Here is a 26883-nt window from a genome sequence, read left to right as displayed (position 1 = left end):
AACGAGTGTGTATGTATACAGTATGCTCGCGCGTGCGTGTGTGTGTGTGTGTGTGTGTGTGTGTGTGTGTGTGCATGCGTGCGTGCATGTGTTGGTATTGGGTGGTGGTGGTGGTGGTGCTGCTGGGGGGGGTTCTTATCTACGGGCCACAGGCAGCTTTTGAGTCTCTTATCAGCAGTCACCATATTGTACTGCACATCCTCTTGTCCAGTAGGGAGCGGAAAACTCTCCTTGCGACACAGTTCTCTCTCTCTCTCTCTCTGCCTCTCGCCGCCGTCCTCTCTCTCCCACACCTACCATTGGCCGACACCAGGACTCTCAGACTGGCAACCGACCACTGCATTGTGTCTTCTTGGCGAGCAAAGTGAGCAAAGGAGGGATAGACGGGGGAAAGGAGGACAGACAGAAAAGGAGAGAGGAGTGACAGAGGGAGGGAAAGAATGACATAAGCTTTCGGGGGGCGGCGGGTGGGGGGGGGAGGCGATGCATGACATGACTGACTTGATGCCGTCTCTCACCTCCACGCTGGTATAGCGAGCGTGTCTTCATCCCGAGGAGCGCCTTCCTTCACGCCAAAGAACAAGAACTGTGTTGTTGTTGTTGTACGATAACGCTCCCTCGTGTTGCTCAGAGTGGCTTGTTGGGAATTGAGGTGTTTTGTGTCCTTTTGAGGGAGATTGAGCGAATGAGTGTCACACAGGTTGCCACCTCTACTTTACTGTATACTTTTGACCCGTGTCTGTGGAGTCCGACGTGGAACTCGTTAGGTCCCAGCGTGGCTGTGGAGGGTAACACAGTGAGTGGACAAGGTGGAGGAACACATGGTCCATAGTGGAGGGTAACACAGTGAGTGGACAAGGTGGAGCAGCACATGTGGTCCATAGTGGACCTTTATACTCAACCAGATGCAGTGTGCACGCTGAGGGTCACATTGAATGTGTGAGTATATTTGTCACTTTGTCGTTTATGGCATGTAGGGTTGTCAAAATTATTACAGAATCGCCTAATCGCTATTATTTTTGTCATAATCGTCGTAATCGTTTCCATGTTGAAATATGTTCATACATAAAAAAGCTGAAATGTATTTATTTATTTGACAGGGACAAAGCTATTAGTCAACATGTCAGTTTTCACCTCAATGTAAATGAGCCAGAGTTAGCTAAAAAGAAAATAGCAGATCTACAAGCTTACAACGTGTCACATGTTGAGTTCAATGTCACCAGTTAAATAGTCAAGTTAATAGCCAAATTACGCAATAATCTTAAATTAATTAATAAAAGACAAATTAACAGCAGAAAGGAGTAATGTTTTCATGATCAAATACCTGTAGTTTGTTTTGCATTACAATAAACAATATTAATCACATTCACATTAGTATAAGACTATTATAAAACTAAAATTCTACAATAGATAAAATTACTAGAATTGTAAATTTAAGGCAATATTAGTAGATTAAAATCATGACATAATTCTTAAAATAATGTCAGTAAATTAATTTAATCAACTAGCATGATTTGGCTACATGGGCTGCTACTCACAGCATACATTCGTACAGATTGTTAATTATAGTGCATTTAGCAAATATATCATACGTTGCAAACTGTAGTTGTGATCACATGTTAATGTACTGTATTTCTTTTCCCTTTTTGCTTTTACAATAAATGTACCATAATAGTACCATACTATACCATAATAATAATAATGTATTATACACGGCATGCATCTTTGTCTTTGGGGCTTTTAACCATGTATAAACAAAGCACTGTATACTCGCTAGGAATAGGATAATAGCATGACAATACAGATTATATATCACCACAAAGGAAGGACATTTCCAGAATTAGGACATGATCATTAGAGAGGGATAAAGGGAAGGACAACTCTTGCAAAACCTTAGCCTTTTCATTCTTACACGAGGCTTTCAGTATACTGACCACAGCACGACTCTCCTTTACGTTACAGAATGTCACGAGACAAACAACCACAGCATTTACACTACATATTCACACATTGTTAAGTCATTTTTAGTTCAACTTTACATTTAAACAGATGAACATGCTCCATTCATAAAATCTGCAAAAAAAGAAAAGAAAAACGAAGCAAAAATTCCAAACTGGTGAATATCGATGTCAGGATTTATGCATTATACTGTAATTCAAAATAATTTACTATTTCTAGTACTATTCTATATCCTGTCTGTTTTGTTCTATAAAATCTTAATTCTTTTGTTTAACAGGCTCTTTGATTACAATCCAATCTGACTGCCCTGGGACATTCTGAATACATGAAAGGATTTTGACTCATATCCTCAGAATACAAACAGAGGGACAGACAGATATACAGACTCATCAAGAGATGCCACTGGAGACCTCTAGTGCCTCAGGATGTACTGACAGACAAATCCATGCCAAGCCAGACCACAGCAACACCTTCAATCTCTGCTCCGGACACAGAGACAGTGTCACAGAAGCAGTCTTCTATTTCTGAAGGGACTGTAATCCCCACAGACATACACATACACCTTCTGCAGGTTTTTTTGCTCTAGACGAGGGATGTAAGTGAATGTAAGCTCACTCACACGACACTCCACACCTGGCGGCCTTCAGAATGACAGCGTAGTCAGGGAGGACCAGCCTGCATCAGGCAAGGGCTGAGGACGACCCACCATCAGTCTGATGGAAACTGGAAACTGGAAAAAACACGTACGACAAAATACTACACGATATGTGGGACTCGCTGCGATCCAGAACGCAGAAACGGAGGCTTACTAGGAGGGCCTTGTAGATCAGAGAAACTACAGGACTAGTAAAAACCCAACCAGATAGATCCCTACGCCACACACACACACACTGACACACACACATACACACACACGTGAACACGCATACAGTGAATTCACACAAACAACATTGCCAAGTATATCCACACGCATCGAGGGAGAGAAAGACAGAGTCACGTACAGAGGAGAATAGCGGCTCAGCAGCCGAGGAGAACTCTCCCCCAAGCCCCCCCTCCCGCCACCATGATGGAGAAGATGAACCACACCAGTCTGCCTGCCTTGTCCCCTGACCTTCCTCGCCCCTCCTCCTCCTCCCCCTCCTCTTCCTCCTCTTCCTCCTGCTCCATGGACCACCACAGCCCCCTCCTCCAGAAACAGCTCCCAGTGTCCCCAGACACTCCCCCCCAGCACCCTGCTAACGAGACTGGGGGACACCTGGGAGACATGGACGATCACCCGGCTTCAAGCTCGCCTCAGAGCTCCGTCGTGGCCGCGATGGCAGCGTTGCCCGACCCCCACGACGAAGACATCGCCATGGAGACGGCGAAGGAGGAGGAGCGAGGCTGCCCGTCCATCTCCTCGCCGCCTCCTCCTCTTCTCCTCCTGGCCGCCACGGAGTCCATGAAGACCTCCCCGTGCACGCCGCCCCCCCTCCCTCGTCCTCCTCTCACCTCCTCCAACAACACCACCACTGCTCCTCTTCCTCCACACATCCCGGTCATCAGCCTGGGTCACAGCAAGCCCCCGCTGCCGCTCCCCAACACCCCTCTGACCACCCTGCACCCGATCCCTGCGCTGCTCCACGGGCCCAACGGGGACCTGCGTCTCACCCAGTTCACGTCTCTGCAGTCGGGGGGCAGCCCCGGAGGCCAGTCTGCCCCCCCTCCTCCTCCGGGGGTGATGCCCCACCAGTACCTGCCCCCGCACCCCTTCTTCACCAGGTGAGCAAATGCATGTCACGGTATAGGATTCACTAGTGGTGGAAAAAGTACTCAAAGTGCTTGCAGCCGCGGGGGACGCGGTGGCGCAGTCGGTATAGCACAGCGAGAACTTCCTGGTAGGTTCTCTCCTCTGCGTCATCAGCACGTACAAATGGAACCAAATGGACCCGTTAGGGGGTGTCCATTTGGTTCCATTTGTACACTCTCAGAGTTACAGACCCATAAGGGTCCATTTGGTTCCAAACTATCATTTAGCTGGGGACCCCCTGGAACTCCCTCAAGGACCCCTTTGGGAACCACTGGCCTAGGGTAGGTACCCTCACAAAAAACATGCAGTAATCCTGGTCATACTGCTCCCCCTGGCCAGCCTGATGGAGGGGAAAGGAACTGGTTGTTCCTTCCACTGCTACGTCCAACCGGGGAAACTCCCCCCCTCTCAGGTGAAAAGAAGTGGCTTGGAGCCTTGGACTCCTCATGCATTGAAGAAAGCATGAGGTCAGTCCGTTGCTCTCCCCGGGTTGGCAGAGGGTGTGCAGCGCCCAGGATTACATTAGACAATTGACACTGGGTGAAAAAAATGGGTTGCAAAAATCGTTGGATAAAAAAGTTCCCAGATGAAAAGCAGTATGGTCATTGTAGGAATTCAGCAATCCAGTCAAACCCTATAGTCAATGTTTCTGGCCATAGGGTGCACATTTCAAATTGTGCTACTGTTATCTACTACAATTAAGTAGTGACTGCAGTTTCTTCCAGCAGTGAAATAAGACATTAATTCCTCAAACAGAAAGAAAAGAAAAAATATCATTGCATCAAAATAAATTGTGATGAAAATGTATCTACAAGCTCACAAAGCAAGGCAAATATTTATCTGCAGAACCGATAATGTAATTCCTCAACTCCTACAATTCTAAGTGCTTGTCAGGGTTGGGGGGTTCCCAGTTCAAATATAATTATTTTTGGGGGTCACAGCCTGAAAAGGTTGAGAACCACTGGCATGTACAGTATACATACTGTGCATGGTTTCACACTGTTTCTCTCACACCCATTTGTTTTTGTTACAGTTTCATACCGTTTCTGTTTCACTAGTATGAGATGAGGTGGAACACAACTGTATAACCATGCCATCTTTTATGGCTTCCTGATAAGAATAAATATTTCTGGAAATGATCCGTTTTTGGTTATACTGATTGTCCGGGTTTCTGTTTCATGTGAAACTTCAGAGTGCGGCTGGCTGGGTATCCCATTGTGATTTATAGACAGTTATTATGGGAATACATTGTGAAACATACAGCAGGATATGTGTTTCTGGAATGGGCACATCTGCCAATGCTGATGTAATGGACAGTGTGTAGAGTATATGGCTAAATATACAGTTAAACAAGTTATGTAGTATGCAGGCACACATACAGTAATCTACAGCAGAGATGTTTTCATATGGTCACGGTTAGGCAAAAACCATTGCATCTTTATATTCCACTTTATCCTTTTAAGTTTTTTATCATTATCATTTCACCTGAAAAAGGAAAATTAACAGAACTTAATCAGGCACTGAAAAAGGCAATCAATGGCATGGCAGTTCCTACAATACCACCTGTTATCACACTGTTCATCTATTTCGCATTAGTAAGCCGAGCAGGATTTATTTTTAAACAGATTCTCTTAAAAGGGATATTTCACTTTAAAAAACATTCATTTTAGCTGCCCTGCCCCCTTCCTATACAAACCCATTGTAACTTCAAACTCCATTTTAACTATCATAGATTCATCGAAAACAACCGTCCTTTTTTCTGATGACTGATACTGGGGCCGTGTTTTTTTTTTCATTTACAGTTTTAATTTATTTTTAAAATATAGCTTAAAAAATGTGTGTCCTCCGGCCTCCTCCTCCTCCAAAACAATTACCGGTATTAAAAATAAATGAAAACACTAATTGAAAGAACAAGGGCCCCTCACTTATCAGAACAGTATCAGTTACCAGAAAGAATGATGGGTCATGGTTAAAATGGAGTTTGAAGTTACAATGGGCTTGTATAGGAAGGGGGTGGGGCAGCTAAAATGGATATCGAATATCTAAATACTGAATCGAGCAACTTTAAAACTGTCCGGGGTGTTCACATAAAACTGAGTAGACGATAAAATTACCAAAAGTTTTTTTGAAAGCGAAATATCCCTTTTAAGGAAGGAGCTCCAGTGCAGTGAGTATACATCTGTCATGGAGATCTGGCAATAAATCTCTTCTTTCTCTCTCTCAGGCCCGTTTGTTAGCAGGAAACAGTGATCTATTCTACACCCTAGAAGTAGAATAGGCCAGTAGCCAGGCTTAATGACCCTGGCCTCCCTCTCGGCGTGCACGCTCAATCAACACAGCATAATCACACCACAGCTAATGGATTTAGCCAGTCTCTCCCCAGCGCCATCCATCCTTTGGCATTCATGCCAATTTGGGATCATTCAACCACTTTTAACCATGCCATTCCTATTTCGGACATTTAATTATAGTCTAATTAATACATGTGATTATCATCATACATCTCATTCCGGCCAAACACAATTTAATTTAATTTGCGTTCTCACCTTTGTGTCTTTGTGTTTACACAATGTTTGTGTTCACACAAACACTCAAAGCTGGCTATTCATTGTCATTGATGGCATTCAAACACAAACCCTCAAAGCTAGACCTAGGAGGGGATAGCGCCCCTCACAAAATGAGGAATGAAGTGAGGCGCGTCCACTGTAGGTAGTAGGTACTGTACATCGGCCACATGACGCCTTAAATCGTCATTTAGAGCCTTAAACAAACATTAAAGTCTCTTCACTAGACCATGCAGAATTGCATGGGCTAGTGGCCCTCAAAAATATAGCAGACAAATTGTAAACAAACAATAACATTTCTATTGTATTTGGTTGTACAGTATAGGTCCATAGTGGGGTGATTTGTTTAGTAATTTATAAAAATGTTGTCCGTACTGTGTTTTCCCCCCAAACAATGATCTCTACTCTGTTTTGTAGTTCTTTCCTAGGTCCCTCAAACAACTCTACTCTGTTTTGTAGTTCTTTCCTAGGTCCCTCAAACAACTATGGCATTTTCGGCAACAACCGGATCAAGAGAAGGCCTTCTTCACATTTTGAGTTGGAGATCAACGATTGTAAGATTTGCTATGTTGTAATCAAATCAAATAATTCATCTGAATGAGGTGTGTGTGTGCGTGTCCACTCAAGTGTCTGTGCGCGCTTGCAATGTGTGGCATTTGGACGGAGGTGCACAGCAAAATCATCAGTGCAAATTTAACTCTGTAAAATGGAGTAAAATGGTCCTTTACGGAAGTTACAGGTCTCTCTCTCACTCCGAGTTAAATTTAACACTGAGGATTCTACTGTGTGTGTGTGCTTATGAAAAGGCTGCAGTAGGCATGCAGTATGAACATTAAATAATCTGCTACATACGATATGTGTGTTTGTGCAGTTTATTCGTCTCCCCCGGCAGGCCCTCCTCAGAAGCTGGCTCGGCGTGTCTTCACCAACAGCCGTGAGCGCTGGCGGCAGCAGAACGTCAACGGGGCCTTCTCGGAGCTGAGGAAACTCATCCCCACGCACCCTCCCGACAAGAAGCTCAGCAAGAACGAAATCCTCCGACTGGCAATGAAGTACATCAACTTCCTGGTCACCCTCCTCAACGACCAGGCGCAAGAAAAGACGCCAGGTTTATCGGAGGACGAGGCCAGGGACGTGGAGAGCCCGAAGGACGGGTCGGACATCGACGAACTGAATCCCCTTTTTCAGCGTGACGCGTCCCCCCCCTCGCAGTGCCCTCAGCTCGCTGCTGCCCAGCCTGCGCTAGTGACCACGCTCAGAAACAGAGACTCGACTGATTCGGTCATTGCCCTCGGAAGCTCCCCGGTGACCTCTAGCTGCTACGGTGACACGGACAGCGAGGAGAGCTTCGGGGCCAAGAACTCGCTGGTGACCCATGGAATTCTGGGAAAGGTCAAGGATCAGATAAGGACAGTGGCGGCCAGACATGATGAACGATGACATCATGGGACATCGCTGACGGAAGAGTGCGATCAGCTGAGAGTTACGATAAACGCCAGACTGGATACAGCAGATGGGACAGCTGAGACACTGGAATTGATGTCGGTCTTTTTACTGAAAAGCTGCAATATCAGCTCCCACGATGCGAGCGTTTTTGTGATGCAATATTGTAGTTGTGAGTGTGTAGATGTTATGTGATGTGCAAACTAGACTGTGGGGCTCTGTGTTTCTGGAAACCACTGGTTATGACGCGGTGTAAAACATTATAGAATATTCAATATTCAATAGACATATTAGTGCTTTAAATAAAAATGAGGCCAGCATGGTTATGTTTTAGGGCGTGTATCTGCAACATACTAAACCACTAATTACAAATTTAAAATAAAAAGACCAATCACAGGTTCATATAATTGGGCAATATCTCTAGCTGGATTTAGTTTAGGACCAACCTATCAGATTTCTAACTCAAAAGCCTCATGGTCTGAACATTTGGTTCCATTCTCTGAGTTACAGACCCATACTACCCCTAAATATCATTTAGCTGCAGGGGACCCCCTGGAACTCCCTCAAGGACCCCTAGTGGTCCCCGGACCTCACTTTGGGAACCATTGCTCTATAAAGGTCCCTTTAAAGCCAAACCCAAATCTCATCCACTCGCTCACTCACACTCAGTCACTCCAGTCCACCATGGCAGTGCTACGGTGAAATTGGTGACGTGCCAAAATATGTGACTTGCATACATGGAGATGTTTAAATACATGGCATAAATACCACAAGACGTCCACTCGATTTCACTGTAACACCGCCATGATGGAGTGACCGAGTGTGAGTGAGCGAGGCCAAATTCATCCATTCTCATTATCTAGGAATGATTGCTGTAGTCCGACGATGTCAACATCATCATAATCAGTTCATCATCATAGAAGTAGTACACCACAGGCTGCTTTGTCTAGTGCAGATAAAGATTTTAGAGACATTAAATTTTACATAAAATGGAAATTTGACGAACAAATTTGACTGTTTAACCAATTTAATCCCATTTCATACGTCTGCTCTTTCAGAAAAAGCCGGACTACAAGCTCTCAACGTGTCGCAATGTGATGTGTTGTGAGCTTGTAGATCAGTTATTTTTTACAGATTGTTCCCCCAGTGTGGTAAAGAAAACATTACAAAAACAGAATGCTATAGTAGATTTCCAAGTAAATCCAGTTTTTCGAAGTTCATATGTGCTACCTTCTCTGACTTGAACTTCAAAGTACAATGGAACGCTAACAGTGCTGAAATTCCAGAAACTCCAATGGCCGACACGCATTGATTAAACCGTGTTGCTAGTTTTTTGATGTTCCCTATTGTTCCTTTTTCTTTTGTTTGACAAGGCGTCCCTCCCGGCCTCCACGGACGTTGTGACACACTTGTACCAGACAGAAATAAAGCGTGCTTTAGTTTGCTGTTCCGTATTCGACATCCTCTTATTGCGCTCTCCAAAGACTGCCTCTTGTCAGCATGATTTCTCAACACTTTCAAAGCATTTTACTATCAGCAGTTTAGGAAAGTAGACCATGTTATATCACTGTGTTAAATAAGTAGGCTTTGCTCTATGCTCTGAAGTGTCCATAAATAGTCAATTAGATTACATTAAAAAAAGTTAAATATCTTGATAAAATTAAAAAATAGAACAACAAACTTACAAGAATGCAATAAAAAAACAGTATCCATTAACAAAAAATCCAGCCAAAAAACACTTAATCCGTCATCAGGCATTACATTTACGATATGGAGTGAATAGCCACAGCCCTACCCAGGCCCGTGTTGTTTGGGTTCTGTAGCAGACAGATTGATTACGGTACTGCTTTAAACAAGTAAGAAGGGGTGGTGGGGGGGGGTTAACATCGCCACTGAAAGGGCATAGAGACAAATAAAATAAATACGTAAGGTATGTGATGACACTACGCAGCTGGACATTCACAGGATAATTATTTTCCTGCGTAGGTTTTCCATTATTTGACCATGAGAATCCCTGGTGTGGAAAAAAAACCCTGCTCGGCTCACCTCAGTTTGATGGGGTGTTTGTTTTCTTTCCCCCTCAGTGCAGCTGTTTTAGGGAGGGGTGTTACAGTAGATGTGTGTGTCTGTGCGCATGTGTGTGTACAGTATGTGTAAAAAGTACAGATGTTGTGAGAACTGCACATGTCCTGCCAATGCAGTAGATTGTCAGTGAGAAAGTGGGGCACCAACGTGTCATTATGTTAATTATATTCGGAATAAATAGTTATTCTGCTGGAAGTGTCGAGGAGTGGCACTTCTTTTCATTAGCAAAGCAGTGGAATTAGCAAGGCTAATCACAGATTTAAACCTGGGGGGAAAACATGCATTTTCAGAAATCTTTCAGGAAAAGATCAGGATAATTTGGACCGGCACATCTGAAACTGTACATGTGTACGATCATGACAAAGCGCACGTCGCGCGTTAAGCGTAGGTGGATGTGGTAACGATGTAAAAGCGAGAGATGGATTGACAAAGCGGCGTGGTTTGGTGTGTGTGGTTATAGGGTGGATGTGGAACCGAGGTAACACCGAGGCCCCACAATGCTCTGCGGTGGCGGTGCCGTGTTGTTCCTATAGCAGGTCAGGTGGGCCGGAAGCACCAACAGTTAGTGCTGTCTCATTGACGGCCAACCAGTTTCCTGGAGGGGTGGGTGCTATTGGGGGGGGGGGGGGGGGGGGGTCCTGTGGTGGCAACCGCCACATTGGAATTAAAGAGAGCAACGGAGGGACAAAGAGGAGAGGGGAGAGAACATCTCTAAAAGACCCTGGCCGCTGCTCACTCCGAGTCCTGCACTATACTGCACAACAGGAAGAGCTTGTTTCATAACACTTCTACCAATACTACCCCCCCCCCCCCCCCCATGGTGGCAATGTTTGGCCTACAACACTTAACAAACATGCACGCACACATGCATACACATACAAGAGGCAGACAGTGTAGAATACTGGAATTTCTGGAAGCGGTACAGGGGGTGATTTACAAAGCTACATACCTAAAAGCAAAAATAAATTCTCATGACTGAAAACCACAGGGTTATAATGTGTGCTTCACGAAACCATATACTCTCCCCAAGCCTTCGGCTGGTGGAGACAATAATCAAGTTAATTAATATATTACCTCAGGCACCTTGGCCCAAGTCTGGCTGTGTGCCGCGGGTTCGAATCCTGATCCAGACGGCCTTTACTGCATGTCACTCCCCCATTTCCTGTCAGCCTACTGTCTGTCCCTCTATAAAAAATAAAGGCAAAAGTCGCAAAAAAACATTAAAAAAAAGAAATATTGTTTATATTGTCATATTGTTCCTGCTGTTCTACATACAGCCAGCCAGGTGAAGAAATCACAGATTGATTTGATGGAAGATGCTTCTGAACATATTGCTAGTTTGATCACTTCTAATGCGCCTCTAATCTTAAAATAATAACCAAAAATTGCCATTCTACAAGCAGACGCATTGAGAGCTTGTAGAGGGGATACTTTCGCTGCGCAACATTCCATACAAAACATTCTGGCTTGTATGGAATCCAAATGGTTGAAATCAGTCATGCGACTGAAAACTTTAATCCAGGTTTATAGTTTATCAATATAATATTGACATTGATTGATATAATCTAGGTTTACCTCATGTAAAATTGTGATATGGTTTCAATCACTTAAGTACTATACTTTCAATCAATATTATTAAAAAATGTTGGGGAAATAGCCAATCTGCAAGCTATTTTTGATACATTTGAGAATTAAAAAAGTCACAATTATACTATTACATATATTATTACTCCATATTATCATTACATAATTATGTAATGCAATGGTTCATTGCTGCTGGAGTTACCACCAGGCATAATTTCATTGAGTGCTTACTACAAGATCTACAAGCTTGCAATGTGTCGCATTGCAATGCATTGTGAACTTGTAGATCCTCTATTTTCATATAACTTGTGAAACGAGACATTTTGCATAATGATTACTACTTTAAGTATATGTTGACGCCAATACTTTTGTCATTTAACTCAAGTAATTGTTGATTACTAGACTTTTTTCAGAGTTCAACTTGTATCAGAGTATTTCTGCATTGCAGAATTGATAGTTACTTAAGTAAAAGTGAGTACTTTTAGTACGTAATAGAGGCCCAGCAGGGAGATGGTAGACAGCCTGGGACCTAGAGATAATGTCCTCCTCTCAGAGCAATCCTCTGCTGTGCCCCCGTTGCCACCAAGAAGACCTGCTTCATCCTGACCCAGAAATACCACTTTCTGGATTTCATGGTGAATTGCATCATACATCATTCACATAACTTAGTACGCGTCCAATTGAAGGTTGCACTTAATGTAGCGCTGACCTTCTTGCGGTCATTACAAGCAATTCTGAGTTTCTGAGGCAGGAGAGATTGGAAACGTGGTCTGCACTGCAGCAGGGAGGAGATTGAGCAACGCAGAAAAAAAATGAATGCGGTGAAGAAATATTATCATATGAGATTGCGGATTAATTTGCCCCTCGGAATGTTGATTTAGCATTTTCTGAGTCCAATTTAAAATATATACAAAGTACACTCCTCGAAACCTAGCTTTAACCCTGACATCTCTATTTTTGAAAGAATATTAAAATTATTTTCAAAATAGCAGATCTAAAGGCTCACAATGTGCCAGCCCAGAACACGTTGTGAATTTGTAGATTGTCTATGAAAGTATAAATTAGAGCTTAAATGAGAATTCCATGCTAGAAGGCTTTCTTACCTTTATTTGTAGTTGTTACGTCCTCACCAAAGAGGTCCAGGTGTTATTTTGTGCATTATTGGCTATTCCCCTAATATAAGCCCTCAATTCATTGAATTGCATTGAATTGAATGGGGCTGAAGGTGAAAGAATCTAGAGAGATAATTGAAACCAGAATGGAATATGAACACTCATAATAATACAATAACAGATGAAATAAATGACTTTGTTTTCTTTAATTATAGCAAGCAAACACATTAAAACTAATGTTAACAAAATAATGTAAAGTAATATTTGACTTATCAAAGTTTGCATTTCTATTGAGCTTTTTTAAGAGGAAATACAAATGATATATGTAATATTGTTCCATGATAATTACTATAACTAAATACAGTTTCATTTCATTACCAGATATACAAATGCAGCTAAATTAGTATTTACATATTACTATGCTACATATCTATCTGACCCTAACCCTAATTATAAGCAACTATTACAAATTAGTGCAAATGAATAGCTGAAGCAGCAACAACTGAGTTTATCTGGGGCCTCTGGGCAGTGCTTTGTGTTTATTTTACTGTATTAACATACCGGTAAACAACAATGCATCTGTGAGAAGAAGCATTTTTACATTTTGAAATTTGTCAAGCTCCAAAATCCAGCGCTCTGAATGTCAAAGTGAAGAAACTCAATCAAGCGCGGGATTCCCACTGTCCCTACCTGCTATCTAGCGAAACCACAGCCAAGGGAACAGGCTTGGCAGAATCAGCGGGGAAAGAACTTCCTATTTTTTTTATTCTGTCTTCAATAATTGTTTTTCTCCACTTTTCCTGAGTGATTCCATGCCTTCATGTACATGTTTTGATGCTTCATGGGTGTTTTTACCATATTTCCGTCGGCCTACTTCAGTAACCACAGATCCAGCCGTTGCCCCAACAGCGCCCCCGAACAGCCCGCCAAAAAATACTCCCAACATAAGACCCAACAATGCACCTACGACCACCACAGGGATCTTTTTGCTGCCACTTCTGACCTTATCCCATATTGAACTCTCAGTCACTCCTTTGGCCCCAGATCCCACTTTCCCCCACACTGGACTCTGTGCCACCCTGTTTGCCCCGGCACCGATCCCAGCTCCAACCCGCATGGAACCATCTGCCACCATTTTGGCTCCGGTTTTGGCCCCTGCCCCTACTTTCCCCCACATGGGACTCTGTGCCAAATTCTTTGCCCCAGTTCCAATTCCAGCTCCGACTCTCATGGAACCGTCAGCCACCATTCTGGCCCCAGATCTGGCACCCGACCCGACCTTTTCCCAAAGGGGACTCCCTGCCCCCACCGTCTTTGCTCCAGAATATCCTACCCGAGTGGAACTGTCTGCCATCGACTTTGGAACCTCCTGCCCCCCCTGACACTTCTCCCACACTGAACTGTCAGCCAGCAGCTTGGGGACCATCCTCGCCCCGGACTCCACCTTCTCCCACACGGAGCGAAGGAGCGAGGGAGACAGCGCGGAGAGCGAGATCTCAGGGAGACTCTCCAGGTTCGTGGCGCTCACGCTCCTCTCCGCTTCGTCCCTCGTTCCTTCAATCTCATCCTCTGCCTTGGTCAGGGGCTGCGGGGAGGAAAGGAGCGCGGCCTGCCTTTTAGTGCCATCCTCTACCCTCTCTCCTCCCTCCTCCGTCCGTCCCCTCTTCTTCTCCCTGGCCATCTCCACCTGCCTCTGCCTCACTTTGTCCTCTGCTTCTTGAAATGCGGGGGATGAATAAAAGCCTCCTCCTGCTTCTCTAACCGTCTGCTCCACTTTCTCCAGCAGCTCTGCCACGTTCCTGCTCCTCTCCCCCTCCCCCTCGCCTCGTCCCCTTTCCATCACATGGAACCTGTCCATGCATTTCTCCACCAGTTTCAACAGATCGCCCCGCTGAGCAGCGATGTATTCCTCCACACCGCCACCTCCCGCCGCCTTCCCGCTCTTCCTGAGCCGGTCGGCGTGCGTGAAGAGGACCACGGTGTGCGAGCGGACCGCCTCAGGGCCAAAAACGGCCTCCAGGGTGCGTAAGGCCTGCAGCTCGGTTCGGGCAGGCTGGTCCACGGGGACACACAGGAGGAAGGCATGGGGGCCCGGGGCAGACAGTGCAATGCAAGAGGAGATCTGAGCTCGTACCTCGTCTGGAGTGTGCTCTGACTGGAACCAGTCCGGGGTGTCCACCACTGATACCTGGAGGGAGGAGAGACCATCGTCAAGGAGGGAGGAAAGGCAACATCCGCACCACCGTTTATACAGTGCTACTTTTGTTGACTAAGACAGAAGACTAAAAAGGACAAATACTTATTCAAAAGACTATTAAAATAAAAAATATTCTGAAAGGATTAACACTGCCAGTTTTAATGCAGGTTTTAGTGTGCAAAAGCAAAGTTTCCTTTGGCACAGTAAAGTCTTAGGAGCATTAAGCTGTTGTGCAGACTTATTCTGTTGATGCCGATTGCTTACTTTGTCCTGCATCCAAGACAAAAAAAAAGAAAAAAGGTTTTATATGGACGTGCATAACATTTCCTTTTGAAACTGGGAAAGCACCTTGACCTTGAAAAATACAAAACATTCATCCTCAAAGGAGAAATACATACAATGCAGATTGACTTGTCAGAAGCATGATGATGAATGTCAATTAGCCGTTGCAATGTAACGGGTTGTGAGCTCGAAAATGTTTGAAAGTGGTTAGTCTCGTGTAGCCAGACAAGTTACAACTATACCGCGATCTCCGAATGCTATATACAGTATAGTCTGGAACTACACCTCCCGAAATCAGAGTACGGAAGCTGGCATTTCTGTTCACGAAAATATATTTAAAAATATCTTTACATTTTATTATTTTATTTCTATATATGCTTAGATGATTTCTATTTATATTAGGATAAATTTGCGTGACTGTATTGGCGGAAGTGGGACGGAAGTGGGATGGAGGCTTATATATTTGACTCATGATAGAGCTTCCGTTGCTCCAGACTGTATGACGGAGGCATTTGAAAGAGGCAACAGTCTGGACACGCGAGACTAGAAAGTGGTTAAATCAGACACATTTCCCAGTCAGTCACTTGATTGAGCAAAGCTACTGACCATTCTTCCTGCAACCAGCGCCTTCCTCTTGTCACACTGCAGCGTGATGGCTGTGAGGCTGTCTGCCCGCGACACAAACGCCTCCTGGCCCAGGATGACGTTGCCCGCTGCACTCTTCCCAGATCCAGACCGCCCAAGCAAAATCAAACGCACCTCCGGGGTGGAGGAGGAGGGTGGGGAGGAGGCCAGGGTGGACGAATTAGACGCCTCAGGAGAAGATCTCTCTTCCAGGCTATTGATTCTATGGTGAACTGAAAGAGGACAAACTGGGACGATTATTATTTTTTACCTAACGTATTGTTTTAATTATTGTATTTATCTTTATTCTTCCATTTGTTAATGTAATATTTTTATCACATCCAGCAATATCATTATCATCATCTTGTTATATTGCTGCCGTTTTTGCAGTCTTGCAGAAAATGCCTAACCCACATTTTGCTGCTTGTATGACTCAGGTTAAAACATTTTTTTAAGTATTGTATTCTGGAATCTAATAATTTAAAACTGTGCTGCAAAGATAGGAGTCAGTCAATTCCTTGTACTTACAAGTAGTGATCATTTTTTCAGTTGGTTTGACCTCTGACAGTTGTGAGAGTAGGGTGCCATCTAGAGGGGGAAACATGTCATGAGAACAATGTGGCAATTCTGCCTTAGTTTCAACTTGGTGGTGTGTCCTTAATTTGGGCATGCCATTATGGGTTATGGTTAGGGATTTTTCATTCCATCATTTATTTTGAGGGTTTTCTTTACATAGACACAAGGACAACACATCAGACTTCCATACAAGATAGTTACTTACATAAAAACAACAAAGTTTTTCTAATTTATTCCACACTTTTAATTTCTTTTTTTTGTTAGGGCTCTAATTTTGGCCTGAGAATATTGAAGTGGACAGAACTTGACACAGTTTTGCCACCATAACCACCATTCGTATTTATTTATACCTGTATTCAGACTGAAACTGGAGCTCCTCTTGACCTGCATGCTGTCATGTTGTGACTGCTGTGGCTTTGACTCTGGTGCTGTGGCTGAAAGGACACTGTCATGTTGTGACTGCTGTGGCTTTGACTCTGGTGCTGTGGCTGAAAGGACACTGTCATGTTGTGACTGTGGCTTTGACTCTGGTGCTGTGGCTGAAAGGAGACTGTCATGTTGTGACTGTGGTTTTGACTCTGGTGCTGTGGCTGAAAGGACACTGTCATGTTGTGACTGTGGTTTTGACTCTGGTGCTGTGGCTGAAAGGACACTGTCATGTTGTGACTGTGGTTTTGACTCTGGTGCTGTGGCTGAAAGGAGACTGTCATGTTGTGACTGTGGCTTCGACTCTGGTGCTGTGGCTGAAAGGAGACTGTCGTGTTGTGACTGCTGAGGTTTTGACTCTGGTGCTGTGGCTGAAAGGAGACTGTCGTGTTGTGACTGCTGTGGCTTCGACTCTGGTGCTGTGGCTGAAAGGAGACCAGCGCCCACTGATGACACCGTCTCCTGCACCTCCTCCTCTCTTCTTCTCTGCTCTCTTCTCCTCTCCTCCTCCTCTCTTCTTCTCTGCTCTCTTCTCCTCTCCTCCTCCTCCTCTCTTCTTCTCTGCTCTCTCCTCCTCTCCTCCCCCTCCTCTCTTCTCATCTGCTCTCTTCTCCTCTCCTCCTCCTCCTCTCTTCTCCTCTCCTCCTCTCTTCTTCTCTGCTCTCTCCTCCTCTCCTCCTCCTCCTCCTCCTCTCTTCTCCTCTCCTCCCCCTCCTCTCTTCTCCTCTCCTCCTCCTCTCTTCTCCTCTCCTCCTCCTCCTCCTCTCTTCTCCTCTGCTCCTCCCCCTCTCTTCTCCTCTGCTCTAAGGAAGTGCTGCCATCATATTCCTCCCCAACTCCCTCATCTGTCCGTCTGTCTGCATTCGCGTTGTATCTCGACTCCACCGTCTCATTCTTTTCCTGCACCATTCCTCTGTCGTGTGCTTCTCCAAGTTCATTCTCTCCTCCTTTCACTTCCTCAATTTCCTCAGTTTCTGCCTTTCTCTGCTGGGCTGTTTTCAAGTACCGGTAGTATCCTCCATTCTTCTTCCCCATATCCTCTATCTGCAAACACAAATTAATTCATTTTAACATAAGGTTGTCCCTTAAACGTGTTACATACAGTACGCTTTTGAGGATTATGTCATATGGCAGCCAAGTCTATGGGATTTTAATTGCAGTGTTGGGTCAGCTACATGTAGCTTAACTTGCCCAACACTGCAGATAACAATGAATCATAGCCAATAGGCCTATTCATTAACTTCAATAGACCTATTGCTTACTCCACTATACATGCAGGTATTTCAAGCCTCAATTCTTAATGGAAAAAAACATGGAGAACATCAACATGCCCCCAAAAATCTGGGCTCCATCTGGGCGTTACCATGCCTCAGCAATGCCTATGCTCAGACACAAACGGAATTCACACGGTTGGAATGAGCAGCAGCAAAAACACAAACGCTGCAAACATACACTAACCCGCCTACCTTCTCTAGCAGATGGCGGACTTGCTCCCGGTCATTTCTCTGTCGATTGTTAAATACGTGGTACCTCCCCCCACAGCGCTTGATCACCTCCCTAAGACCTGGGTCCTCTTGTTGCAGATATGCCTGTGAACCACAGTTAGGACATCACGACACAAGCCACTCAAGTCAAAAGTACTCACGACACAAGCCACTCAAGTCAAGTCATATTTATACACAATGTATAAATACACACACACACACACACACACACACACACACACACACACACACACACACACACACACACACACACACACACACACACACTTACTTTTTTAAGCAGGATGCCACTCAATTTCATCAACCTTGCATTGTATTTAACCTCTGTCCCACAGGCTAACCAGTAGCACTGTATCACTGTCTAGGTCATTTTCTAAAGTGACATCAAGTGTGCTTATTATGTGTAATACCTGTGCGGTCCGGAACACCAGGTAGTCTCCACAGGTGAGTAGAACCAAGGTGTGGTCCAGCACCCCCTCCCCAAACACCTCCTCTAGCGCCGCTGGCATGCGACCTTCAACCTGCCACCATCACCACAACAAGGCATTGATTAGAAGGAGAGAAGAAACATTAACATAAATGTATCTCTTATACACTCTTTTACGGCATGGCTCTAGCTGTCTATGAGAGGGAAAGCAAACACTGTACCCCAGTGGTTCCCAAACTGTTTAGCTTGTGACCCAAAAGAGAAATGTGATGTCTCCCGGGGACCCAAACTAATAGCAAACTAATAGTGGCATTATTTTTTTTATTTTTTTCATGAAATTAAAAAAAGTTTTAATTCATGAACATGTTTTCCTTTTTTTGGCAATGTTTTTTGAAAATCTTTTGAAATAATTAAAAACTAAATGTAGGAAACAAAAATAAAAGGGACCCATAAAAATGTAAAGAACCGTAGTCACAGGTGCCATTAGCACGAGGTCCCCTCGCATGTGCAAGCAATTTATCTCCCGGACTCCCGCACAAAACCGTTCTTCCTATTCATGCAAGCCCGCAATTTAGTTTTGTAGTACAGTGAGTGCACTAGTAGTAGCGACTATGTCATACTTGATTGATGAACTGGCCAACTGGCACCAGCAGTAGGAAGGCGTGTGGACCTGGTGACGTCAGTGTCAAGGCGCGCTCCGTCTCCTTCCGGACGCTCTCCTCCACGTGCTCCCCGCTCCAGTACCACCGCGGGGCCTCCACCAGCGTGAGCCGCCTCCTCTCCGAGGAGCCCTGTGGTCACAATTAGTACTAAATTACTAATGTTGAAATGTATTCACGCATTTAAAAAAAAAGCAGAAATAGCAGATCTACAAGCTTCAGCTTCAGCTATTGCAGCTATTATACTTTAAGTATAACATTCATAAAAATGCCAGTAATGTTTTGGTATATTTCAGTTATTCTATCTGCCCTGTGCACTTATTTTTATTACGAAGCCTAAAAGGCAAACTGAATTGTAATTTCTATTCATAAATGTTACAATTTCCAACGGCAAAAACACAATCACACCGTTAAATATTTGTGTGACAATGAATCGTCAACTTGAATGTGTAATGGCGACAGCCCTACCTGTCGTATCTGGCAGCTCCTGGAGGCGTCAGAGCGAGAGACAGGAGACAGCTGGCCCAGGATGGTGTCTCCCGATGCGGTCTTTCCACAGCCAATGTTCCCCAAGAGGACGAGCCGCAGCTCTGGAGCCGGCGACCCAGAGACCTTTCCACTGTGGTCTTGGTTCATAGCTTAGAGAGGGAAGGGAGAGGGAAGGCAGGTGACATTAAGATAGGATCAGAGATTTATTACAGTGAAGTCCTGTAGGTGCTTGAGTTGTCTAGAGAGGAGGGTTTTCTTCCTCTGCATGTTTTAACACGTACATTTTAATAGGAACGGGGAACATGCATGTCAGGAACCATGAAAGCTGTTCCATTTATACCGTTATGCGGCACAAGCATGAAGCTCCCTGAGGACAGCGGTTGGGACCAAATTTGTGAGAGAGAGACAGACCACACACACACACACACACACACACACACACACACACACACACACACACACACACACACACACACACACACACACACACACACACACACACACACACACACACACACACACACACACACACACACACACACAGATACTGGAAGTCAGCTTGGGCTGAAACTTTCCCAAATATGAAAATGACTGATGTCATACTGACTTCATAGATGATTAGACCCACCCTGACTATTTGTTTATACAAGATGTGAAGGATGCATTTTGGAACTGAAAACTTGTACAAGCCTAAAGTGCACAACATGAATCACAGTTATAATTAGGTAAGTAGAATAAGGGCAACGAGACAGAGGGTGCGTTACATTTACTGTATGTTAATACATGTGGTTGTAGCCTGAGGTGTCTCTCACACACAGACACTGCAAACAACTGTGTCGTTGAAATGATGTCATAATGAAACTAGAAAAACAGAACTCCACTGCTATGCCCCGAAGAAATATTGCCTTCCATGGCAACGAAAGGCTACACAGAATTGAACACACTACAGTTATTGTAACATGAACAGTCTGTCGGTTGTCAGTGTAAGTGTGCAGCTATCTAAAATACCATTTTCAAACATTAAACATTCTCCCTTTCATTCATTCTACAGTATTCCTTTCATGTGGTGCGCCTGAATAAACAAGTACTGTGGTGTGTGGTGTAATTGATAATGCCTACGCTCCCGTTTAGCAGCATTTCATTTAACTAGAACACCGTTTCCTCTTTAAATGCTCCATTCATGGTGTGCGTGAGTGACCGGTTATCGGCTACATCCTGTCAGACGAGTTCAACAACATTTTACCTTGACTTGACCACTTTCTATTTAGATTAAAATGCCCAGGCAGTCACCAACACATATACAAACACACAGCATTCAGGTATGAATGCAGAATCCCAATACCGTTTCCTAAAGTTTAAATAAGCACACACCATTCAGGGTGAAATTTACCCTCTATGAACATAATCCTCTTGGTCCTGGACACAAATGGCACGACTAAATCTGTCATTCCATAGACGGGTTTGTTGTACGATATAACCAACATTAACCTGGAGTCCAACTTAAGGATTCATGACACCAATAGAGAATTAAATAACTCAGTGTTCACCCCATAGTAAATGGTATACTCACTCAAAAGTGTATAATTGTTATCAGCTTGTCTTCTCTGTTGTGTTCAGATGAACTTCTCCGGTGCTACTGCCGTTACAGGTGTCTCAGAGTCACCGGTCTATAGTCACTGCCAAGTTGCCATAATCTCCACGCCTCACTCCCTTTTCCCCTCCCCGTCTTTCTCACACAGCACATTTTTTTGTGCATTCTATCTCATTGTCTGCAAGCTGTTCACCATTCCATTATGGGGTGGCAAAGTAGTAACCTGGGTCACATGTGACTCACTCTACTCAAGCGCCACACCCATGTGGATTAGATTCATAAAATTTTAAAAATGCATACCAGTGGTCTGGTGCATTTTGCTGACTCACAATGTAATTTACGTTCCTACCGACCATTTAACAAAGCATAATGTGGTTTGTTTGATTTTCAAGGAATTTTCATTTCAATAATGGTATGAAAAGATACTTGGAAACCTGCTTGAGATAATTCGAGAACAGAATATCATTGCGCAGTTACACATATCACTGTTTTATTAAATTTATAGCACATTTTCCCTGGAGAAGAGATTGCTTTGATTTACAAACTAAATTCAAATGCCCAGGCATGACTAAGAGCATAATTATATTTAGCTAACTGACTCAGTTCACTTCAGTAGCATTTGAATGACTTTGGAGAACATGTAAATATCCTTCTATGCACAGATCAATATATTTCGCCAAGAACTGGTCCTTCACATTATGACCCACACTTAACATTTCAAGCTTTGGTTAGTTTATATATAGTGGTAAGCTACGGTTCATTAACCACAGCTGCAGTCATCTGGTGGCTTGAAGGGCAAAGATGTTTTACAGTAAATGGGCACTGTTGTCGAAAACAGTGGTTCTCAAACAGTGGGTTGTTGGGACCCAACCAATCACATCAGTAAGAGCACACATGTTACCAACACAAATCTGTATGATGTAATGCCACGGGTGAGCCAGAAAATAGCAGCCAGGAGAATGAGACTAGCAGGACACTGCATAAGACACCAAGAGCTGACAGCCAGCAAACTAGTGCTGTGGGAACCAACATACGTATGTGGATGTACTCAAGAATGACGCAGGAGCGCAAAGTACCAACGAACTGGTACTGCTACCTATGGAGAATCGGGATGACTGGAAACGACAATGGAGGGCTCGTCTGAGGACGACCTAGAGAACCAATTATGGGTTGTGAATTGTGATACATTTTCAATAATTAAAAAAAAACAAAAAAAATACTTAAGAAATAGTGAAAATGGCAGATCTACAATTTGTGTGTACAATGTAATTTTGTATATTGTTTGTTTGGGAGACACCAAATTAATATTTCGGGTCTCAAGCTGAAAAGTTTGGAAACCACTGGTCTAAAACACTGATGAACTTGACTTGAACAACATACCAACCTCAACATACCGGCTCTAAGACAATCCAAATGTCCCCAACCACAATCCTAGAACAGATCTAAAATGCTATTTATAGTTGACAAGGAAGACATGATCAAGGAAGTGTTCAAGAAAGTTCAATAAAGAATGTGTGGCATGTTACGAAAAGTACTTTTGAGAAAACGACAAATATTGTCCAACATTATTATTGTTAACTCGTACAGCTACATGTATATAGTGCATTGTACAAATCAACTGTCGTTTCATTCAGTTTTCCTAACAAAGGGGCTTCTCCAAATAATCCAAACTAAACTTAAATATGAACAAAAAGGGCTTCTTCTCCAAAGAATCCAAACACAACTTAAATAATTATGTCATAATTTTCCAACTTGCTGTGTGCACCAAACAAGGTCACATGCCAGGCATCACATAGGCGATGTTGTCCAGAGTATCAGCCTTAAAAGTAAGCAAGAGAAAGAAAGGGAAATAACTAAATAAGTCATTTCTCCTTCACATCACACTAGATACTGGCAGTTAAATTCTTTTGAGACATACAATACTATCATGTAATGTGCATGCATATGTATAGTATTTACATTACTGTGTGCAAGTTGCAACTTCTCTCACCATTGTGTGTTGTGAGCAACTCCCAAGCTCTGGTATTTGTAATGTGAGGCAGGTCAGAGGAGCAAGGGAACACAGAAGAGAGTCCAGGAGCAAAGACAGGCCACCAGACACCCACAACAGCTTCTGTAGACGGAGGACAGATATTAGCCTGCATGTTCCTGTAAAGCTTTAACCAAAAGTAATGCGATCATAGTCATGTTTAGTTGGTGTCTTGCAAAAATCCCACGTCTTCATTTGAAATCTTTAAAGATGGAGTGCCGTGATTTTCCCCCCCCTAAAACATGATCATCAATTCATCAGGTACTATGATTATACTAGGAGGAAGATTGTTTTCAAAACAGTGTACAGAAAGTGTTAAAATTATGTTTTATGTGGCCACACCCACCAGTTCATTAACTCCATAGACACACATAGACACTGAAAAAGTACAAAAATCACAGCACTCCATCTTTAAACCTTGGGTGTCCAAGACATGGTGGGAAAGAAAATGGTTGAAAACATGTTGGAATCGAAGCTGAAAGTTTCCATTCTGTAGGTACATTTTAATAAGATTATTGGAGGACAGTTTTACAAGTTCTTTACACTCACGTTGGTCTCTTGGAGATGTTGTCCGATAAGGGACAAGGACTCTCCCAGCAAGTGTAGGTGAGCGGCAACATTGGCAGGACCCAGGTCGATGCATCCCGGAGCCCAGGCACCGGCTGTTGGACTGTCGGAGGCGCTGGGACAACACAAAGAGCTAGCTGGACTACCCATGTTAGACATCAATGCACTATCTGGGCACTTCAACGGATCAGTAATGGACATCACCGAATTTGATAATGACAAGAGTGGATAATCCAGGTGGTTTACTGGACTGGCAACGGAGCCAACTGGACTCTTCATGTGGGACTCGCTGCCTGTGGGACTGTCTTGATCATCTGGATATGCCCAGTACTGAGGCAGGGGCCGCTCATCTATCTTTTAATAATTAAGAAGCAGAGAGAGGGGGAAAAGGGTAAACATGTCATCCCCCGCCAGTTATGTAGGCCTACTTTCATTTTAGCATCAATCCATTTCATTAATAGGGACCAGGGTTAACAGACAGACTTCTCTCATTTTATTATTGTACGCACAGCTGATGCATACTACAGTGTAATGCTCTTGAACAGCATGCCTAGAACAATCGTGTTCTAGGCATGAAACCTAAAAGTGTGAATAGACAAATACTGTAGCTGGACAACTCCCCAAATCTGCTTTAATCATATCAACACATGTGTGTCAGTGCTCTCCTGTCACAGAGACACGGTGGCGTTGCACTGCATTTGGTTACTCATCAGATTCTGTGACCGTACCTCATTGTAGCGATGGAAGACAATTTGGATGTGTTAAGTAAATGTGTAACAAATGCAATTTAATTGACGAAAATTGAAACATACTTTCCCCCTCCACATAAACAGGCACAAACAATGACGATTTGTGGTCATAATAAAGTTCCCATCTGGAGCTTACACACGTCTTAACTTTGTTGGTGATTATCATCCGTTTCCCTGTTTCAACTAGATCTGTAGTTTTATTCCTCAACATATTATTGCCCTCTGGAGTTTCCAGTTTCCACACGTCTTAACTTTGTCAGTGAGATCATCTGTTCCCGGTTTCAACAACTACTTTCGCCTGTTCTGCTGTGCCTTGTTGATTAATCGTACTTGACTAGTGGCAAAAAGTCTGAATTACTGACACAAACTCACTCACAGTACAGAAGCCATATTCAGTTCAAAGAACCTGTTGAGTTACCTGCCCAGTGCTGCCCTCTGCTGTACAATCTGCATGCAACAACTTGTCTTGGGGACCAATCTGCATGAAACAAAATATTTGACACAAGATTAACATTTTATACCGTAGAGATGACCTTTTGTAGAAAACCAACATACTAAACGGCTTTAGGATGTACTTCACCTCTTCTGTGTCTTCTACTTCTTGTGTCCCTCCTCTCTGTCCCCATCCGTCTTGTGGTACATATATTGGACAGGCAGGGAGAAAGACGGCACACTCTTCAGGATCAGCCATGCCGTTGCCTGCAAATTGTGCAAAACGTACATTTTGAGCATAATAATACACACAAAACACACCTTGGCATCACAATATTCATTAACACAAATGTAACTATTTTACCCCCCCCCCCCCCCCAACCACACCAAAAATGAATGAAACAGCACACACTCAGTTTATGTCAAACATTCCTTACCCGAATGTTTCTGATACTTCTTCGGTTCCTGAAAAATGTGGATTATTAAGCATTAACTCACAATGTACACTGTTGACTTTGAGGTGAAAGAATCCTACAATACTAGCCTAGGCAGCATTCCTTTTTTATAATCCGGTCGGGAGCGGATGATGTCTTACGTCATGTTGTAACTTGTAGTCATTGTTTTGTAGTCATCAGGTCGGAACCCTCAAACCAGAACTTCCTTTCCCTCAAACCGGAAGAATAATACCTTCCCAATAAGCGTGCGATGAGAATATAATTTCCCCGTGGGATAACAAAGGTATACAGACGTCTCTGGAAGTACACTCACATTCATATTTTAGAAATCAGCAAAACTACGCTGCATCAAGGCTTTTTTTGGGATGGTATTATTCTTCCGTTTTGAGAGAAAAGGAAGTTCTGGTTTGAGTGTTCAGGGCAGGCCTGATAACTACAAAACAATGACTACAACATGACGTAACATCATCCGCTCCCGACCGGATCACGCGACAATTTAGTAACACAGACCAGGATTTCCTCCGAGGTGGAAAGCCTGGTGACGCGAGGTTAGTTCAATACAGACAGGCGGACATTACAGGCCTCAAATATTCACAATATAAAATCCCATTCATTCACTTACACCAGCAATTTAGGTCCATTATTAGCCTTGAGAGAAGACAAAAAGGAAGAAACTGTGATTCTCTGAAAATGCTAATAATCATGAAAGGCTTGGCACCTGTTGTGGAACCCATATCACTAGCAGACCATTCTATCCCAGGGGCCCAGCTGTCAGCTAAAGCCTGAAACCCACAATACAAGCTTTTGTTTTCAAGAGTGTTGCTGTGCATAAAGGTTGGTAGCATTACAAATTGAATATAAAAAACCCTACCTACCGGTATTCCATTTCTCTCCCTCTATTTACGTTTGTCTATAATTATGCAACACCAGCTCAGCTATTCCAAAGCCCCCTCAGGTAGCGTTAAACTAGTTAAAAAAGTGTAATAATTATTTCTGTGCGTAGATCTTGTTGAGCTGGTCATTTTGAAAGTAGCTCTCAAGTCAAAAAAGTGTGGGCACCCCTGCCATAATTGAATCATCTTTATGGCCAACCGTTCCAGACAGTCATTCTATCCCAGTATTATTTAAAATAATCATCTTTATGTCCAACCGTTCCAGACAGCCATTCTAATCCCAGTATTAAAATAATCATCTTTATGTCCAACCTTATGTCTCCTGGTGTTGTATTCCTGCTCCTCCTCCTCAACACCCAGCTCTGTGTCATCCAGGTCCTGCATGAAGTCTTTGTAGGAACGTTTTCTCTCCCTCTGGATGCGCCCACTCGCAAGGCCTGCTTCCC

The 26883-nt window shown here is 43.7% G+C and overlaps 4 protein-coding genes across 4 annotated transcripts; 1 reads left to right on the top strand and 3 right to left on the bottom strand.

The window, feature by feature from the left end:
- Window positions 1-223: 223 nt before the first annotated feature.
- On the top strand, window positions 224-9201 carry lyl1 (LYL1 basic helix-loop-helix family member). Its single transcript, XM_080760218.1, has 5 exons — window positions 224-939; window positions 2237-3720; window positions 6772-6866; window positions 7184-8094; window positions 8333-9201. The coding sequence occupies exons 2-4, from the start codon at window positions 3023-3025 to the stop codon at window positions 7750-7752; spliced, it is 1362 nt and encodes a 453-aa protein (XP_080616344.1). The 5' UTR covers window positions 224-939; window positions 2237-3022; the 3' UTR covers window positions 7753-8094; window positions 8333-9201.
- A 3679-nt stretch (window positions 9202-12880) lies between these two features.
- Window positions 12881-17133, bottom strand: LOC308313276 (uncharacterized protein). Its single transcript, XM_080760316.1, has 5 exons — window positions 16764-17133; window positions 16566-16658; window positions 16168-16227; window positions 15622-15872; window positions 12881-14724 (listed from the first exon to the last, which is right to left on the bottom strand). The coding sequence occupies exons 2-5, from the start codon at window positions 16603-16605 to the stop codon at window positions 13300-13302; spliced, it is 1776 nt and encodes a 591-aa protein (XP_080616442.1). The 5' UTR covers window positions 16606-16658; window positions 16764-17133; the 3' UTR covers window positions 12881-13299.
- Window positions 16922-21429, bottom strand: LOC308312330 (GTPase IMAP family member 1-like; the record flags this gene model as incomplete). Its single annotated transcript, XM_080758932.1, has 7 exons — window positions 21292-21429; window positions 19701-19870; window positions 19194-19364; window positions 18557-18667; window positions 18108-18230; window positions 17420-17685; window positions 16922-17066 (listed from the first exon to the last, which is right to left on the bottom strand). The coding sequence occupies exons 2-7, from the start codon at window positions 19866-19868 to the stop codon at window positions 16922-16924; spliced, it is 984 nt and encodes a 327-aa protein (XP_080615058.1). The 5' UTR covers window positions 19869-19870; window positions 21292-21429.
- A 1496-nt stretch (window positions 21430-22925) lies between these two features.
- Window positions 22926-26883, bottom strand: hmgxb4b (HMG box domain containing 4b). Its single transcript, XM_080760665.1, has 7 exons — window positions 26750-26883; window positions 25527-25554; window positions 25238-25356; window positions 25076-25135; window positions 23891-24262; window positions 23303-23425; window positions 22926-23131 (listed from the first exon to the last, which is right to left on the bottom strand). The coding sequence occupies exons 1-7, from the start codon at window positions 26819-26821 to the stop codon at window positions 23087-23089; spliced, it is 819 nt and encodes a 272-aa protein (XP_080616791.1). The 5' UTR covers window positions 26822-26883; the 3' UTR covers window positions 22926-23086.

This window comes from Protomyctophum bolini (genome assembly GCF_963924005.1).
Source record: "Protomyctophum bolini genome assembly, chromosome: 3".
In the NCBI taxonomy this organism is placed as follows: Eukaryota; Metazoa; Chordata; class Actinopteri; order Myctophiformes; family Myctophidae; genus Protomyctophum; species Protomyctophum bolini.
This window is presented reverse-complemented; position numbering and strand designations above follow the sequence as displayed.